Genomic DNA, 18,635 nt, shown 5'->3' on the forward strand with positions numbered 1-18,635 from the left:
TTTGTCAACTGATAAAATGTTTGTGATATTATGATAACATTTCATCAGTTGACCACTTTTTAATATCTGGTACAGGAAATGAATGCGAAAAATGGGGTCTAAGTTGACTAAGCTTTTATAAGAAGAAATCAGGTATATCTGAAAAACCAAAAGAGCTAAAGGAAAACTTTCAACTAAGGAAAGATGTGAAATTCAATTTTAAAAACTTTTCCAAACGTTTCTAGCTTCATTGGAAAGTGAGAAACCCAGCAAATTAAAAGTAACCATAGTGAAGCTCCCCGACCTTTTAATCCAAACAAAACTGTCATTTGCCCTTGTCTTCAGGAACTAGTCTTCAGGTGTCAAAAGTTCCCTCTAATGATACTCGACGAAATAAAAAAAAGGTAGCCTCTTTTTTCCGTATAGAAGTACAAAAAAAACTAGATTCAACACTACTGGTTGCACTATTTGTTTGCTTTTGTTTTCTCCCTTCTCTTGGACCCGAATTTTTATTTATTTGATTTGATTTGATATGTGTTACGAAGCATATAGTGTTGTGTAATTTGACTGGAACCGGTACAAAAAAAAGTGAGAAAGTTTGAAAATCGAAAATTCGTAGAATTAGAGAGCGCTAAACTTCAATTTTTAAAGGCGCATACCGTACACACTACTATGCCACTACCATGCACCCTACCATGCCTCCAACTTTGAGCCCCTATATTTCATTTTCTATAACAGATATCAAAATTATTTCAACTGATAAATTATTTACCGTAATATCAAAAATATTTTATCAGTTGACAAATGTTTGATATCTTTCACAGGAATTGAGATAAATTATCTTAAAGTTAAGAGGTCAGCAGCCAACGGTGTAGCTAAGCCGTCAAGCGTCGACTGGGCAACTTTGAGCCCCTATATCTCATTTCCTATAACAGATATCAACAAGTGGTCAACTAATAAATTGTTTATCATAATATCACAAATATTTTATTAGTTGACAAATAGTTAATATCTTTTACAGCAAACGAGATAATTGAGCTCAAAATGGATGGTTTGAATCGGCTTTTATTAGACGGACTACGGTAGCTATCTCAAGCCTAAACCCAGAACAAAAAGATGTTTAACCTAGATGTACTATTAAACTAGATGTAGTATTATAATAAATACAATAGTATTGTACACATATCACAGGGGCGATAAATTGGAGGAGGAGAAGGACAAGCACACACAAAACGGGGAGAGATAGTCTCGAGTGGACGAGAGGGCTCATTAGCATATTCATATTCACACACAGTGGAAAATCAAGAAAAAGAATATAGAGGGTAAACAGAGATGATAGTGATCGGGGGGGATGGAAGCGCGTCAAAGGTACGCCAGCCAATGGGGGAGGGCAAACAAACGGGCGCGTAGTTCCCGCCACTTATTGATATGGGGAATGGGGTTTCCGGATATCAACTGGATTGACAGTTTTTTTTTTGGTTTTTCGAGGATTTCTGTGATAAGGAAAAAGATTGGGATGATAAGAGATGGGTATGACGATTGTGATAAGGATAAATAATCGTAAAAGTGCAGATATCGTATTTTCTCTGATAGATGCTCTTTAAGCTCACTTATCTCGAGTCCTCTAAGAGATATCAAAAACCTGTCAACTAATAAAATGTTTATCATAAAATCAGCATTATTTTATCAGTTGACAGATTTAAGATATCTGTTACAGGAGTTGACATAATTAATCTCGAAGTTGGAAGCGAAAAAACCCAAAAATCGAAAATCTCAGAAACTCAGAATTTTATAATTTTAGAATTTTAGAATCTTAGAACTTTAGAATCTCAAAATTTTAGAATCTCAAAATCTTAAAATCTCCAGTTCTGTATAGTCCAAATAACCAAACAACTAAGAAAATCCAGGGTTTGGAATTTCAGAATTTCAGAATCTCAGGATCCTAAATATCCTTCAGATCCAAAAAATCAAAAAAAAAAATCTCAGAACTTCAAAATCTCAAAATCTTTGAAATTCCGAAATCATGAATCTCAGAGTTTGAGTATTTTGGAATTTCATAGTCTTAGAACCTTGGAATCTTAGAATCTTAAAATTTTAAAATATTAAAATCTCCAATTCTGTAATCCAAATATTCCACAGTTCATATAATCCAACAACTCAAAAAATCCAAAAAATCTTAAAATCCAGAATTTCAGAATTTCAGAATCTCAGAATCCTAAAAATCCTTGGAATCCAAAAATCCTAAAAATTCAAAATGTTCAAATTCTTAAAAAATTCAAAAAAATCGTCTTATCTCAGAATTTCGAATTTGCAGAATCACAAAATCTTTGAATTTTCAAAATTTCGAATCTTAGAATCTTAGAATCTAGAATCTCTGCAGACCCCAAAGATTTGTAAAAGCGTATAAAATTCAAAAAGCAATAAAAAACGAATATGAAACTGACCCGTCCGTTTCCTCTCCCCGCCCCTCTCAAACAAATTTTTCAACCATAAAACACAGCTGCGAGCCACCTGTTTTTGATACTAGTATAGTACAAAAATTCTCAAAATGTGTACTTTTTGTTGAGAAGGGACAACAAATTATGGATTTTTTTAAATTGTATGGATTTTTTGGAATTTCCAGGTTCTTGGATTTTTGGGTTTTGGACTAGCTATCATTTTAAAAACAACTAAGAAGCTTCAAAGCTATCTATCTATAGAAATTTAAATAATTTTATATGACTATATATGGTATAAAAATAAAAAACCATAAAAAATAGAATTTGAATTTGTACACATCTCTCCAGAAGACGAAAAAAGAAAGAAAGGCGGTGCGGGGTTATGATGCGCGACGCATATGAAAAATGATGGGTAGTGGCTTTTTGTACAAATATGATTGTATACAATATTTATGAATATGACAAACAAAAAATGACTAAAAAGGTAGAACACATTATTAAAATAGGGTTTTTTGACATTTTCGGTTTACGAGCTTTATTTTTGTAGTTGACCAATTTTTGCTAGCTATGAAGAAAGGGAGAGAGGCGCGCCAAATTTGAAAGTGCATATCTCCAAAACTACGGTAGCTAGAAAAAAGATGTCAACTGCAAAAGCATGTGAAATATTATTGCAAATATTTTGTTAGCCAACAAAAATTGTCTAGCTTTTTTATTTTTGGAGTTACGAGCTTTTAAAGTCGGCTTCTCTCTTTGCTCGGCGCTTGTAGAGAAGAGGCGTATCTCAAAAACTACGGTAGCTAGAAAGATGTTGTGAACTGCAAAAATATGTAAAATATTATTTTACACAGTTTACTAGTAATCAAAAAAAGTCTAACTCTTTCCGTTTTAAAGGTATGCGCCTTTAAAGTCCAACAGTCTGTTGGAGTACAAGCACAAGCACACACCCGGGGCGGTACGACGAACCATAAAAGGGGAGAATGAACCGAAAAAGAGAGAACGTACGGAGGGGATGCGTCAATTCGAAAACAATAAAAATATCATCATCATCGTCTTCTTCTTCTTCTTCTTTTGTAGAAAAAGGGGAGAATGAGCAAACAAAGAATGAGTAATATTTTTGTTAGAAATACGAATAAGGGGGATGGATATTGTTTTATAGCTTGAATTGAAACAATACAAAACATGGATGTTAGAATCGAAAAGGAAGAGAAATGGGTCTGAAAAAATAGTCTGAATTTAAAGCTCCATGTTTACTGTTGATAACTTTTTCCTAGCTACTGTAGTTTTTGTTGGCAGGCGCCAAGGCATCCAATCTTCAAAGGCGCATAACTCCAAAACTAAAAAGGCCAGACAATTTTAATCAACTAACAAAATGTTTAAAATAAAAGTTTACATACTTTCGCAGTTAACAACTTTTTTCTACCTACTGTAGTTTTTTAGCTATGCGCCTTGGAAGCTGGCGCGCCTCCCCCTCTCTTTGAGCGTCGAGCAAATAGAGTCGCTAACTTTAAAGGCGCGCAACTCAAAAACTATGGTAGCTAGAAAAAAGTTGTCAATTACAAAACTGGAGATCTACTTCTTATTTTTGTTCAATTCAAAACACAAAAACCAGGTAGAAAAGCCCTAGCAACTTTACATAGAGCCCCAAAACTGAGGCTTACTTTTCAACGAAACTTCAGGAAACACGTGTAATCCGTCTGGAGATGGTGTTTGAATAATGATGAGAAAGGCTATGTTCGGGAAACCGAGAGGTTTAGAGGTAGAGTATCCCTTCTTTTTCCCGGGAGGGGGAGAATTCAGTTATCTAATCCAAACTGATGATTTATTTGAATCCTCGCGCACGGGTGGTGGGTGGTGGTTGTAAAGAGATAGATAGAGGTGAAGGCGGGAACGGTGAGAACGGAAAAAGGAAAACAAAGGGGAAAGTGAGAAAATCTAAATAAAAACGTTTTGATACGTCGGCAGATTTAGTGGTTAAAAATGTCCGGATTTTCCCGAAGTTTTGAACCTATTTTTGTAGTGGTAACTTTGAAGCTAAATATCTTATTTCCTGTAAAAGATATCAAAATTCTGCCAACTGATAAAATATTGCTGATATTGTGATAAACAATTAATCAGTTGACAACTTTTCGGTATCTTTCGGAACAACCGAGATAAAATGCTTCAAAGTTAGGAGCCTGTTTATTACCGGTTTCACGGTACTTTTCTTTCGAAATCTTTTAAAAGCTTGAAAAATATAAAGTTCTAACTTTAAATCGCCCGAAACTAGAACAAAACTTTAGAGATTTTAAGGAATACGGTAACTAAAAAAATAATGTGAATGAGTATTCAAATTATGGAATCAATAAATTAAGAATGTAGTCAACTACTTAAGAAGTGTCAAGGCATATCATTGGCATGTCATTGTGATAAGTGAAAAGTTTTCAAAAATAGCTACTTCTAGCAAAACTACTAAGTTTTGAAAACTCTGTAAAGTTTTCATAGTTCTAACACTTTTTTAAAGAGAGTTATGCACCTTTAAAGTTTGGAAAAGACGCAGAGAAGCGAGAGTGCTCTCTCGTCTCTGCGTTTCTAAAGGCGCCTAACACTTTGAGCTCAATTATCTCGGTTCCTATGAGAGATTTCAAAAAGTAGTCAACTGATAAAACATTTATCGTTATATCAGTAACATTTTATCAGTTGACTACTTTTCGATATCTCTCACAGGAAATGAGTTATATTGGCTTAAGAGTTCATAGCTTGCCGCCTATGCTACCGACCTCTTAACTTTGCCCATTTATCTCGATCATTATGAAAGGTATCAAAAAGTGGTCAACTAACAAAATATTCCTGATTTTATAATAAAAATGTTGTTAATTGACAACTTTTTTTATATATCTTTCACAGGAAAGGAGATATGAGGGGCCAAAGTTGACGGGTTTTAGAGGGTTACGGTAACTGGTTAGGTAGTCAAAAAAATGAGAAAAAAACCTAAAAAATGTTTGGTATATAAATTTCCAAAAGCCTTCGTTTCTTTCTCGAAAAATATTTCAACAACATCAACACAAATCTAGAGAGGAGAAGCGAACAGTTTCGAAACACGAGATACGGATCTTCTTCTTCTTCTCGCTTCTCTACCATAAGACACCCGGCCCCCCGGATTCCGTTGTGCAATCATTTTTGGAAATCTCCCTCTTCTTCGTATTCTATTTCCGCAAAAATGACAATGAATCGCACTTTCATCTCGTCTCAATGCTTTTGAACGGTTTTTCTTGAAGAAGCGGGGGGGGGGGAGTGTTGAATTTCCAAGCTGCTGGGGGATTTTAGCCATTTGTCTGTGTTCCTATGAGAGATATCGAAATTTTGTCAATTGATAAAATATTGCTGATATTATGATAAACATTTCATCTATTGACAAATTCTTGGTATCTCTTATAGGAACCGAAATAATTGAGCTAAAAGTTTAAAGGTCGGCAGGCGACCGTTAAGCTCGCTGGCAAGCGCCGACTTTTCAACTTTGAGCTCAATTATCTCGGCTCCTGTGAAAGATATCAAAAATCTGCTAACTGATAAAACATTTAGCTTGATAACAACAATATTTTATCAGTTGACAAATTTTTGATATCTTTCAGAGGAACTGAGATACTTGGGCTTCTATTAAAGCAAGCACAGTGAAAGTGTATATCAATGTTTATTCAAGAACAAACGTGCTAAAAATATAGATCATCGAAATCTTCGTAGTGCTAGAATTTGATTGTACATCGTGAGATACTTATAGGCATCAACATCAATCGCCTTCTTCTCCTCACTCTTCATTTTGATCACCGCAGCTTGAACCTTAGCCATCGCCACAATACTAATCTTGGTTTTCAGCGCAGCATTCTTCGCTTCATCGGCAGTGCATTCAGCACCCTTTCCCAATTCCAACACAATCCTCCGGACTCTCCTGTCGTTTATTAGAGCTTCCGAGCTATCCTTTTCAGCTTGAGCGGCTATCTTAAGAGCTTCGACAGCTTCATCGGCAGACTCCAAGATTACATCTATCACAGCACCTTCAGCTCTATAAGCTTTAATACAGGCATCTGCTGCTTTTTCAATCTCGCCAGCTAGCCTAATGGCTTCATTCAACGCCTTGGTAGAGTGCTCACTACCTCTCTGGGCTTCTAGAGCTAGCTTCACAGCTCCCGTAGCTTCTTCATAAAGTCTTCGGGTCTCCTGGAATGCCTTATCCGCAGGACTTCTAGATTTCGTTGCAGTCTGACTTTCTGGCTTCCCTTCTCGAATCCTTCGTTCCTCCGCCTCATCCTCTGCATCCGTCGGAATGTCATAGACCTCTCTCATCTCCTCTGGAGTCTTTCCTTTCCCCATTAGTGCTACCTTCTTGCACGCGTAGTTCATCAGTAGATTGATATCCAGGTAGTTGGAAGCGATGATCAAATCGAAGAGCTCTGAATTGCTCATCCTTAAAAACTCCAGATCCCAATCCGGCGTCACTAATTGCTCACTGCCGGTGAGTCTGACATCGGTGATCGGATCGGCCTGATGGTACTCACACCACTGCACGATTTTCGAGAGTGTTGCTCCAGAAGCACCGATGGGAAGGACGCCATCGGGATGGGCGAAGCTTGTGATGTCGCAGAGGAGTCTGGATTGTTGTGCAGCTGCCATGCTGATTTTCAGTTTCATACCATCGCTGGATTCGAGCGTGTAGAAGACTGCGCCGGAGGACATCTGGAAGTGGTGGGTATGGAGCGGATGTTGAGCGGATGATGAGCGTACGGAAAAGAACGAACGGAGAAAAATGGAAATAACGAAATGAAAAAGGAAAAACGGCCTAATCAGGCTGTTCCAGAAGTGTGAAGAATGATTCTAAGATTCTCAAATGGTTCAGAAGGCTCCCTGGGAGGTCTAGAGACCTTCTGGAGCCTAGATTCTTAGATACTAAGGATTCCTAGGTCTATAAGTTTCTAGAATCCTCAACGGTGGTCCCAAAGGTTACACCGGGATTCCAGACGATTCTTAGAGATTCTATGGAAATTCTAAAAGTGTGCCCTCCCTCAGAATGTTCCAAAAACTTCCGGAAAATACAGATTTTAGTGTTGGATTGATGTGATAATGGATATGGTAGCTGTGGGGGAAACGATATGGGGGCTATGGGAAAAAAGGGCCGAGCAATCTAGGGCGGGAAATTCGGGACGGGGAAAAAGAAAGGAATGGTAGAGATTCGATAAATGAAAATGAAAATGAATACATATACATCTAATATAAATATATAGAAAAAAGAGTAGAAAAAATAAATATAAAAATTATATATGGGGGATTCTGAATATCCTGAATACAGTAGTCCTTTATGATGTGGTAGGAATAGAAGTAGGAATAGCAGTAGGAATACGAGCCGTTGAAACACGTTCACACATTGAGATGAGGATCTGAAAATGGGGATATGTGGACATTGGGACACACAGACAGACCTCCTGAACTTCAGCACGAGCTAGTTGAGTGACACATAGCTCTTTAATAGGTGCTCCTTTGGACATTGTGGTTTCGAGGGCGTTGGAAGAGAGCGCACGTGACTGACCAGACGATTCCGATGGGATGTTCATGAGCATTTCGCATTGGACCTGAAAACAAGGGTTCTAGAACTATTCGCTTGCCTTCAGAGCTCTTCAGACATCACTAGGAGAATTTAGAAGGTTCAGGAACCTTTGGGGTCTTTCGAGAGCTCCCAAATCCTTCTAGAAGTGTCTAAGTCCGTCTACTCACCTTTTAGAAAGACTTGAAAGCTCTGGAAACGTCCCAAAAGGTTTCTGAACCTTCAAAATCCTCATGGAGCTGTCCAGAGGACGATAATGGTTCTAGAACTCTCTAAGCAGCTCCATGAGGATTTCGAAGGCTTCCAGACCATTCTAGATTCTTATAGATCCTTTTAGAATCTTCCCAGCCTCTCTAGAATCATCTAGAACCTCCTAGAATCTTTCACACCCTTCTAGACCCTACGGGACCCTTCTAGAATCTCCCTATTTCTTCTAGAATCTTCCAGACCCTTCTAGAATCTTCTAATTCCTTTTAGAATCTTCTATACCCTTCTAGAAACGCTAATCTTCAACACTCACATGCGCATGTTTGGCACTCTTCATATTCCGATGAATCTGGTGCGCCGACAGAAGGCTCGCACAATTTCTGGCGTCGATCAGAAGAAGCGCGGCGTCACAGGCGTCCATGTAGGCTTGTGGGAGATTGGTATTCTGCAAAAAATCGAATTTCAAGATGAGGCAAAGATTCCCTCACATCATATTCCGGATCAATGATATCCAACACATGCTCCACATCATCGGAAATGTTGATTATCTGAAAACATCGTATTTTAGAGCGCTACAGTAACCCCTCTGAAAGCTGACCAAAGAAACAATATGGGGCAGACGATTATCACCCTCTGGATAGGGCATCATTCCGATGCCAGCGAGACGATAGCGTTCGGCTAGGGGGATCACACGAATACGATCTGAGGTACCGTCCAGGAACAGCTGACGGATCGAGCGAACCTGTAGAAGCAAAAGGATAAAGGCTACACCTGTATTAGAAGGGCCCCCCTAACTCGGCTTCTGTCAAAGATATAAAAAATCTGTCATCTGATAAAATGTTTATCATAAAATAACAATTGTTTTATCAGTTGACAATTTGTTTCTATCTTTGACCGTAACCCAGATGGAGCACTTCTAAATCAGGTTTAGGCTTACCAGCGTTGTTTTCCCAGCGCCAGCGTGTCCAAAAACAACTAGAGTGATCTCTGAACCGCCAGCGATTCGCTCAAACTTCCTTCCGATTCCCATATAGTAGCCAAGAGCGAAATTTCCAATATTCGGAGGGGAAACCGAGTCAGCCGATGGGTCGTCGTGTTCGTTCTGAACCATTTTTCGTGAGAATTTGCTATCAAATGACCTTCAATTAGCCGGGTTTCTCTTCAAAAACCCTCACCTGAAGTCTCACAAACGATATTGTGTCGTTGAAGAAGCTGCCCTCCTCTTTCTTCTGATGTCTGAGCAATTGGACTTGTCCTGAGGCACCATCCGCCGATACTTTGCCCTTTTTGGAGACAAAAAGTCGCTTCCAGAGGGATTTCATACTGGATTTCTTGTCCTTCTGCTGTGATGGAGTCGTCGTCTCTTCATCCTCGTCTTCTGAGAACAGCGGCAAGGATTCTTCTGGAATCGGAGCTACTCTAGTGGTTGAAGCTGTGTTATGACGCTTGGATTTCGAGCGGAACGCGTTGAGGGATCTTCTAAGGAACGAGTTTCGCTTCAGTTTTGGTTCCTCGGCTTCTGGCTTGCCACGTGGCGATAAAGATTCCTCCAAATCGCTCATCGAGGATCCCATGGTTGCAGAGGTATAGCGTTCCGAGCGTCGTCCGAATCCATTTCGCCTGAACATCGCTGATGCAGCCGCTATGATCGATTCGTCGGCCGTCTGATTCTTCTCATCAGGAGCTTCTGGAGAGAGGCTCTGGTGGAAATTGTTGGATTCTGGTGGAATCTTCAGTGAGCTCTTCGTGGGGCGCGCACTCGGCGAGAGTGGACGACGACGGTGTGGAGTGATGGGGCTGGAAATCCCATAGGTTCTTTAAGTAAATTCGAAGAATCTCTGATCCTTTTTGTTGCAAAATTTGAATTGAAAAGAAGGAAAAAATAGATAAACCAATTTATTAATCAGATCAGATCTTTTTTAGTTTAAAACTTTCAATTAAACAAACAATAATCAAATTAACTTAATTAATACTCGTATCCATAATCATCCATTCCTAGTACCAATCGTTTCTGTGCTGGTGGTGGAGGGGCTGGTCCGGGACCACCGTCGTCCTCTAGAGGATCCTCTAGAAGATCTACTAGAGGTTCCATTGAAGGATGCCCTAGAAACTCATCTTCCGGATACTCCAAATCGTCATCGTCTTGATAAACGGTCTCCACCACGAAACCCAACGGATCCTCATTCGCTAACATTTCATTGTACGCGTCAATGTCCTCCTCCATCACCTCTTCTTTTATCACTTCGTATCCAATCAGTTGTCCCTTACCTTCGACGAATGGCCCCTGGCGTTCTGAAATACGAGACGTTTTGCTGGTTTAAACCGGCAAGTATCATACTAGCGACCGGTCCCTTGCCAAGCGTTAGTGGTCCTTGTCATAGATTTCTTTGGTATCAGTATTTTCAGACAAACCAAGTCAGATATGATACAACCCGATGAGTACTACAAAATGATATTATTTGGAGGATTGTGTCTTGTTTATGAACAAAGTTACAGACAAAACAGAGAGGCCCGGTAACTTTATGACTTGTAATTTTGTTCATAGCCAAGACAAAGTTCTCCCAATAATATCCTTTTTTTTAGTGCTCGTCGAGTTCTATCATGTCTGACGCAAAGGCGTGGTCCGCAAGTATGGAAATCATTAGGTGGTTAAAGTGGTTTTTATGCGATTTTTTAACTTTTTAGAGATTAAAAATTCAAAAGTACCTGGATCCAGCAACACGAATTTCCTACTAGGAGGATCGCTTTCAAAGGTTCCGTGCACCGTTCTAGCGTCTTGTGATGTTCCAACCTCTCCATATCCATCATAATCCCCATCATAATCATCATCATAACCAGCTTGCTGGTCATAATCATAATCATAATACTCTTCCTCCTCTAGTTCTGGCGGTGGTGTTATTTCCTCTTCTTTAATCTCGATGTCTTCCATCTTTTTCTTAGGAAGTGTGATATGCTCCCAGACCTCTCGTCGATCCTTCCGCTCCTGATACTCTCGTAAGCATCTGTTACACTGAAGTTGAATGGAGGTGAAGAATCGCAGCTCCTTGAACACTTTCTCCTGTCGTTCCTTTTTACGCTCGGCGTGTTTCTCCTTCGAATACTTTTTCATGCAGGTTTGAACAAGTTTACTTTGGGAAATGAGCATTTGATGGAACTGACAATCGGTCTCTCGGTCGGATTTGCGGAGGGGATTGTAGCGTTTCGGGTCGAAATTGGTCATTATGCTTTGGGCTTCGGCTATGGTGTGTTTCGCCTCCATTGTTTGGCCTCCAGAGGGCTGGAAAGCGGTTATTGGGTGTGGTGGGGTTGGTGGAGCGAAGATAGTAAAAAGAGGAAGAGTTCCAAAAGGAAAAGGTACGAAAAATGAATAGAACCAGACGAGCTGGGTTGAAAAGTATAAGATAAGTGATAGAGAATCTAGAAAATTTCTATAGAAATCAATTTTTCGAGTGACCGAAAAATTAAAATTTTTATAGATCAAATTTCAACAAATTCTCAGAATTAAAGTTTAAAAAAAAAACAGGAAAATAGCAATTTCGAACAAAAATTGCGCGCGAGAAGTTCTATGTGCCGTTGTTCTGTCCCTCCCTCTTTTTCTCTGCGTCTCTTCGACCATAGCGTGCAGGTCTACACTCTCGCACAGCTATCGATTCTGTATACGCGTCGTTCTGAAGGCAATTTTCGGTGGAGAATCGAATTTTTAAACATTTTCAGATGAAAATTTCGGTTCTCCGTCGTTCTGGAGGCTATTTTAAAGAGAAAATTCGAATTTTCAGCGATTTTTCAAGCTGAAAATTCCATTTTTACGTCGTTCCGGAGCGAATTTTACAAAAAAAAGTCGGATTTTCGCCTGTTTTTAGCTGTAAATCGAGCTTTTACGTCGTTCTGAAGACTTTTTGAGAGGGAAAATTCGAATTTTTAGCGATTTTTCTAGCTGAAAATAGCCAAGTCAGCACCTCGAGCATATGGTTGGTCCGGCGATGGAAAAGAATAGACGACGTTTCTGTGACATCGTTCGGACCAGTTTCGGCGGATCGATTAGTTTTTGTTGGTGTTGTTGAGATCCTTCTGCTGATTGCGACTCTTTTTGGAGCTGAAAATCCCAAAAATCGATATTTTGAGAGCTAGAAAATAGGAATTTCCACATTCCCTATTAGGGATCCCGGCTTCCCTACCTTCTCTTCTGACACAAACGATTCTTCGTACGACGACTCGATGATATCTTCGTTTTTCAGCTTCCGTACCATCTGGAATTGAAAAAAAGGCTTTATGCCAAATATATCAAAAATCAATACATTATCAAGTGTAATACTGGGAATCATGGCTTCGAACGGGCCCACATCATGCTTGCAAATCACACAGCTTCTCGTATTCCTCGTGTGTCGCTCGATGCACGGTTCACAGTACGAATGGCCGCAAGTGACCATTACTGGCTGAAAATAGGTCAAAATATATGAAAAATTCGAAAAAGTCCTGGAAATCTGGCAGAAAACAAGTTTTCAGAAGTTTTAGAACCGCCCGTACTCTATCGAATAGATGATCACACAGTGGACAGAGTAGATCGGAGCTCAGATCCCGACGCAGCGGTTGAACATCGTTGATACACTGAAAATTACAGAAATATCGAATTTTTGGTTTATTTTGCATCATTTTTTCCAGGAATTTGCATTTCCCCCTCCTCGTACCGCTGTCGACGTCGTCGCGTTGGATTCGAGACGTGGCGATGAGTGAGCGATGGACAAGTCGCTTTTCGACGCATGAATCTGAACGGATCCGCCGTCTGAGGTGTCTACGACTTCCGTCATTTGCCTTCAACAAATTTTAAAGAATCTGATGATTGAAGGAGAAGAAATATGCATGCATATGAAAAAAAAACACAAAAATCTTATAAATTGGAAAAGGATTAATGTTTATTACTGTATTTACAGAAAAAATTAATTTAAAAATCGAAAAATAAAGATTATTGGCTTGCAATTAGGTCCTTGAGACTCTTCAAAACGTCGTCGCGAGCCTGTCGTTCTGTTTCCTTCTGAATCATCGTTCTTTCCAGTTTTTCACATTCTGAAGAAGCAAATCTTTATAATACGTTTCCCTTTTTTGAAACTCACTCCCAGTAGCTTTCTCATGAGCCATATGCTCTCCTTTTAGCATTTCATCAGACTCTTCGTTTTCTTTTTGATGCTTTTCAATGAATTCTTTGCTATGCTCCGTAAGACTATTATTCCAATTTTTTTGAAGAAGTGGCGGCATTTTTTTGATTTCAGTGGCTTGCACCTCGGCGATTCTCGCGTCCATTTCAGCGAACATTTTTTTATGATCCATTTTTGTGCTGAAAATTGAAAGTTGCGCTGAAAAAAAATGAAAGCTGCGCTGAAAAAAAAAGAAAATTCAAACACAAATTCAATTTCGCGCTGATTGGTCTCGCCACGAAGTGGATTTGGCACATTGCCAATGATGCATGCGCGCTCTATCGACAAATTGCGAAACGATTTTCCCTCGTGCCGGCGACGCCGGTGACGTCATTTTCATGTGATTTTCATCGATTTTTCACGGAATTTTATGATTTTTGATGCTTCGGATTCGAAAAATAGGTTATTTTTCATCTAGAAATTTTGTTATAGGTCACAAGAACCTTCCGAAAAGTCCAGAAAATTGATTTTTGCAGAAGTCTTGTTTTTTTTTCGTTTTTATCGAATTTTCGCATTTTTTTAAAGTAAAAAATTTTCCAGATGAGCGACGACAGTTCAAGTCCACTTACCACTCTAAAAATTCTCATCATCGGAGAAAGCGGTGTTGGAAAATCCAGTCTGATGCTCCGCTTCGTTGATGATGTCTTCGACCCCGAGCAAGCGGCTACAATTGGTAAGCATCCCGTTTCTTAGCTGATTTTTTCAATGTTTTAATTTTTCAGGCGTTGATTTCCGTGTTACTTCTATGACAATCGACGGGAATCGAGTGAAACTAGCCATCTGGGATACCGCAGGCCAGGAACGTTTCCGAACGTTAACTCCTAGCTACTACAGAGGTGCCCAGGGCGTCATTTGTGTGTACGATGTGACGAGTCGGAGTTCGTTTGAGAAATTGAAGCATTGGATGACAGAAGTGGATACCTACTGTACAAATGATAATGTTATCAAAATGATGGTAGCCAATAAGATTGATATGGTAAGAGATCGTCCTAGAGATTTCTTTATTCAATAAATCGATTTTTCAGCCAAATCGAACAGTGACTCGCGAGGAAGGCTTAAAATTCGCCAAACGCCATAGAACTCTGTTCATTGAGGCCAGTGCCAAGACCAAGGAGGGCGTGCAGTGCACATTCGAGGAGCTCATCGAGAAAATCATCCAGACACCGGACCTATGGGATAACGATAGACCAACTTTCCGACTTGGACAACCCACGGATACTTCTAGTGGAAATTTGTGTGGATGTTGATTCTAATTACATGTTCTTCATTGTAAATTCGCTAGCTTGTACAAAATTATTTCCCCATTTCGCAAAATTTGCCCTCCTGTGCCTTTTTTACCGTTTATATAAACATGATTTTTTTTCTCTCTCTCTCTCTTGTAGCTTTCATCGTTCCAGCGATCTTTTTACCTTACCTTTTTTCATTCCTCTATTTCCATCCCTAACCCTTATTTACAGATGGTTGAACAAGCTCAAGGTTCCCTTGAGGAAATCGAACGGCAATTTTTGGATGTCGCTCAACGAGATGGTTTGGAGAGCCTGCAAGAAGACGTGAAGCCTGATGTGAAGTCAGATTTGAATGGGAATGGAGAGGAGAAGCGTGATCGAGACGACGAGGATCGGAAGAAGAGAAAGCGTTCGAGGAGTAGAGATCGTGGAGATCGGGACAGGAAAAGATCTAGATCGTGAGTTTTCTATCGCAGGCATTCTTTTTAAAAATGAATTTTTCAGCCGTGACCGCCGTGATCGAGACCGTTCCAGGTCGCGAGAACGCCGTCGTGATCGTTCTCGTGATCGCAACCGTGATGATCGTCGTGGTGGTCGTGACGACGACCGTCGCCGTGAGCCTCAAGAGCCCGCAAAGCCCCGCGAGCCGAAGAAGTACCGTTTCTGGGATGTGCCTCCAACTGGCTTCGAGAATATCACTCCAATGGAGTACAAGAATATGCAGGCATCTGGAGCAGTACCACGTGGAAGTGTGCAATCGGCAGTGCCAGTTGTGGGACCATCGGTGACTTGTCAATCGAGACGTCTCTATGTTGGAAACATCCCATTCGGATGTAATGAGGAGGCAATGCTGGACTTCTTCAACCAACAAATGCATCTGTGTAATTTGGCTCAAGCACCAGGAAACCCGATCCTTCTCTGCCAGATTAATTTGGACAAGAACTTTGCGTTCATAGAGTTCCGATCCATAGACGAGACAACCGCTGGAATGGCTTTTGATGGTATCAATTTCATGGGGCAACAACTGAAAGTCAGACGTCCAAGAGACTACCAACCATCGCAGAATACATTCGATATGAATGCGCGTATGCCGGTCTCATCGATTGTCGTCGATTCGGCCAACAAGATCTTCATCGGAGGATTGCCAAATTATTTGACAGAGGATCAAGTAGGTTTTTGGGGATGTTATCCGATGGATAGCTTTGAAAATATCGTGAATTTTGAATATCATCCATAATTGAGAGTGTTTCAGCGCTCCCGCTGCCTCTACCTCGTTCTCTTGTGGATGATCGTGACCAGTGTCGAAAATATACACATTCAGACAGAAATTTCCAGATTTTTAGGGCGTTTCCGGCTTTTTTCAGAGCTTTTCAGACAAATTCTCCTATTTCTAGGGCCTTTTCAGACAAAATTCCAGACTTTTTAGCAGGGTTCCGTTGTAGAACGCTTTTCAGACAAAATTCCAGACATTTTGGCCGTTTTTTGGCATCTCCTCCTGAAGTTCAAAACCTGAAAGTTTCAGACCAAATTCCAGATTTCCAGATTTTTAGGGCTTCTAGCACACTTTTAGGTATCCTCTCGATGACCCAGTTCAGCTGAAAAGTCGCATTAAAAAGTGACAATTTCTCTAGTTTCCTTCAAATTGACTAACCTTGTCTCTTTTTCAGGTCAAGGAGCTTCTCTGCTCGTTCGGACCACTGAAGGCGTTCTCGTTGAACGTCGACTCGCAAGGAAACAGCAAGGGATACGCCTTCGCTGAGTACTTGGACCCTACCCTCACTGATCAGGTAAGCAATTAGACGTTTTTCTAGTTATTTTGATCTTTTCTGGTGTGTTTAGGACCTAGTTTTAGTTTTTCCAGGGATAAATTTGACTCCAGAAGATCAATTAATCCTAATTATTATTCTTCAGGCTATCGCTGGACTCAACGGAATGCAGTTGGGAGACAAGCAGCTCGTCGTTCAACTCGCCTGCGCCAATCAGACCCGTCACAACACCCATCTCCCCAACTCGGCATCAGCGATCGCTGGAATCGATCTATCGCAAGGTGCTGGTCGTGCGACAGAGATTCTGTGTCTGATGAACATGGTGACAGAGGACGAGTTGAGAAGTGACGAGGATTATGAGGAGATTCTCGAAGACGTTCGTGAGGAGTGCTCCAAGTACGGAATCGTTCGCTCGTTGGAGATTCCACGTCCGTATGATGATCATCCGGTGCCAGGAGTTGGAAAGGTAAAGATAGAAAATCTGAAGTTACCCTAGATTTCCCTATTTCAGGTATTCGTCGAGTTCGCCACCACCTCGGATTGCCAACGTGCGCAGGCCGCTCTCACTGGACGCAAATTCGCGAATCGCACCGTCGTCACCTCCTACTACGACGTCGACAAGTACCATAATCGTCAATTCAATTAAATCTCAAATTCTTCTCAATATATTCCACATTTAACCCCTCCTGTACCTTCATTTTATTCTGTTAGTCAGTGTGATCTATTTCAATAGAGCGTATTTGCTGACCGTCCCTTCACTGTTTATTACCTATATTTTATCCTTATCCACCCCTCTCTACCTACATCTACACCAACCAAAAATCCATAAATTTAAGAGAGATTTATTCAATTTTTCTAAATTAGAAGTTCTAATAATTATTGAAATATTTAGCTAGGCACTCCTTATCCTCAACATTCACAAAGAACATTCGATGTACCCCCACTCCTGTATTCATGGATTGCAAGAAGACATACTTCTGCTGCTCCAGAATGCGGAAAATGAAGTCGTGGAACACCTGAGCGCCAGCTGGGGCGAATCTCGAGTGGACTTCCATGTTGAATTGACAGAATTTGACGTCTTCGTGGATTTTATCAAGGAATTCAAATTCGCCGCCTTCGATGTCGATCCAAGCGAAGTCGATTTTCTGGAAATCGTGACCTTTTATATATGCAATCGCTTTCCTGCTTCAAGTTGTGCCACCGTAGCTCAGCTGATAGCGGCGCGCACCACCTGAGGCCGCAAGTTCAACTCACCCGAGGGTTTTTTGTTTTTTTTTTCTTTTTAATTGCCCCCACCTTCAAATCTTGACGAATTGCTCACCTTTAACTTCAAAATATCATGTAAAAAGTACAAAAATGGAATCGTAGTCACATCCTGATAGACATATCTTCTTGTCTTTTGACTTTGATTAGGTAGAACTCTGAATTTCGTGAATCCTGGCTGTTTTCCAATTGCAAATGGAAAGAATTTTCCAAATGCAGAGTACATTTGACGATTTGGCTCAATTATCGGGTCGGCTCCATAGAATTTGGTATTTGGGATGGTTCGATTAAGACGTTCTTCGGCTTGAGTGTCGTGACCAACGCCAAGGGTTACTAGGATGTTCTCTTCTTTCTGGAAAAATCGATGTTTAATAAATCCTGGGAATTCTGAAATTTTCAGTGTTACTAAAGAAAACTAGAGCTTCATTTTCGTAGTTGACCACTTTTTCATAGCTACAGTAGTTTTGGAGCTATGCGCCTTTAAAGATTCCAGTGAGGAGGGAGGCCCCGGTTATGCTCTCTATGAACGTGCATATCCTAAAAACGATGGTAGCTATTTACACAATAGCACTCTACAAAAGCTAGATTATATCCATCTGTACAATAGATGTCAAAAATATGTCAACTAAAAAAATGTTGGAAAGGGAGGACCAACATTTTATCAGTTAACAACATTTTCATAGCTTTTGAAGGAACCGAGACAATTCACCTCAAAGTGCAAGAATAGGGTCTTCTATTAAAGTTTTTACGCTATCTTTCTTATCAGTCTCCAATAGCTTCTCATTGCTCAGGCGGAACCATATTGGATTTCGCTCTAAACATAGAAAACGTTTGAAAAACTTATCATAATTTCAGGGAATTTCAAACTTTACTGATTCACTTCACATAATTCTTCAGAACACGTATTTGCCGTAAAACTTGTAATAGAAAGGTCCCCACACTGTTAAGTTTGAGCTCAAGTATATCGGTTTCTATGCAAGATATCAAAATATGTCGAC

The 18,635-nt window shown here is 40.2% G+C and overlaps 6 protein-coding genes across 6 annotated transcripts in view; 2 read left to right on the forward strand and 4 right to left on the reverse strand.

Annotated features, from left to right (window-relative positions):
* Positions 1-6,116: 6,116 nt before the first annotated feature.
* Positions 6,117-7,124, reverse strand: CBG15156 (the record flags this gene model as incomplete). Its single annotated transcript, XM_002642839.1, has 1 exon — positions 6,117-7,124. The coding sequence occupies one exon, from the start codon at positions 7,122-7,124 to the stop codon at positions 6,117-6,119; it is 1,008 nt and encodes a 335-aa protein (XP_002642885.1).
* A 617-nt stretch (positions 7,125-7,741) lies between these two features.
* Cbr-par-2 lies at positions 7,742-12,998 on the reverse strand (the record flags this gene model as incomplete). Its single annotated transcript, XM_045243320.1, has 11 exons — positions 7,742-8,014; positions 8,507-8,638; positions 8,682-8,741; positions 8,792-8,935; positions 9,131-9,295; positions 9,369-9,990; positions 12,150-12,286; positions 12,369-12,440; positions 12,489-12,626; positions 12,718-12,798; positions 12,879-12,998. The coding sequence occupies 11 exons, from the start codon at positions 12,996-12,998 to the stop codon at positions 7,742-7,744; spliced, it is 1,944 nt and encodes a 647-aa protein (XP_045095660.1).
* Positions 12,999-13,153: 155 nt separating this feature from the next.
* Positions 13,154-13,515, reverse strand: CBG26090 (the record flags this gene model as incomplete). Its single annotated transcript, XM_045243321.1, has 2 exons — positions 13,154-13,254; positions 13,302-13,515. 2 exons carry the CDS (start codon positions 13,513-13,515, stop codon positions 13,154-13,156), a joined length of 315 nt encoding a protein of 104 aa, XP_045099640.1.
* Positions 13,516-13,922: 407 nt separating this feature from the next.
* Positions 13,923-14,629, forward strand: Cbr-rab-18 (the record flags this gene model as incomplete). The annotated part of the gene is made up of 3 exons (XM_002642837.1): positions 13,923-14,055; positions 14,105-14,358; positions 14,408-14,629. 3 exons carry the CDS (start codon positions 13,923-13,925, stop codon positions 14,627-14,629), a joined length of 609 nt encoding a protein of 202 aa, XP_002642883.1.
* A 210-nt stretch (positions 14,630-14,839) lies between these two features.
* Cbr-uaf-1 lies at positions 14,840-17,020 on the forward strand (the record flags this gene model as incomplete). Its single annotated transcript, XM_002642836.1, has 5 exons — positions 14,840-15,066; positions 15,113-15,776; positions 16,276-16,395; positions 16,520-16,840; positions 16,886-17,020. The coding sequence occupies 5 exons, from the start codon at positions 14,840-14,842 to the stop codon at positions 17,018-17,020; spliced, it is 1,467 nt and encodes a 488-aa protein (XP_002642882.1).
* A 223-nt stretch (positions 17,021-17,243) lies between these two features.
* The window catches only part of CBG15151, a gene marked incomplete at both ends in the record, with an annotated part of 3,199 nt that continues 1,807 nt past the window's right edge, over positions 17,244-18,635 (reverse strand). The window contains 2 exons of the mRNA XM_045243322.1: positions 17,244-17,519; positions 17,696-17,989. Coding sequence (XP_045095661.1) covers positions 17,244-17,519; positions 17,696-17,989 — 570 coding nt within the window. The remainder of the gene's footprint in view (positions 17,520-17,695; positions 17,990-18,635) is intronic.

The sequence above is a fragment of the Caenorhabditis briggsae genome (genome assembly GCF_000004555.2).
Source record: "Caenorhabditis briggsae complete genome, chrIII, whole genome shotgun sequence".
Lineage (NCBI taxonomy): Eukaryota > Metazoa > Nematoda > Chromadorea > Rhabditida > Rhabditidae > Caenorhabditis > Caenorhabditis briggsae.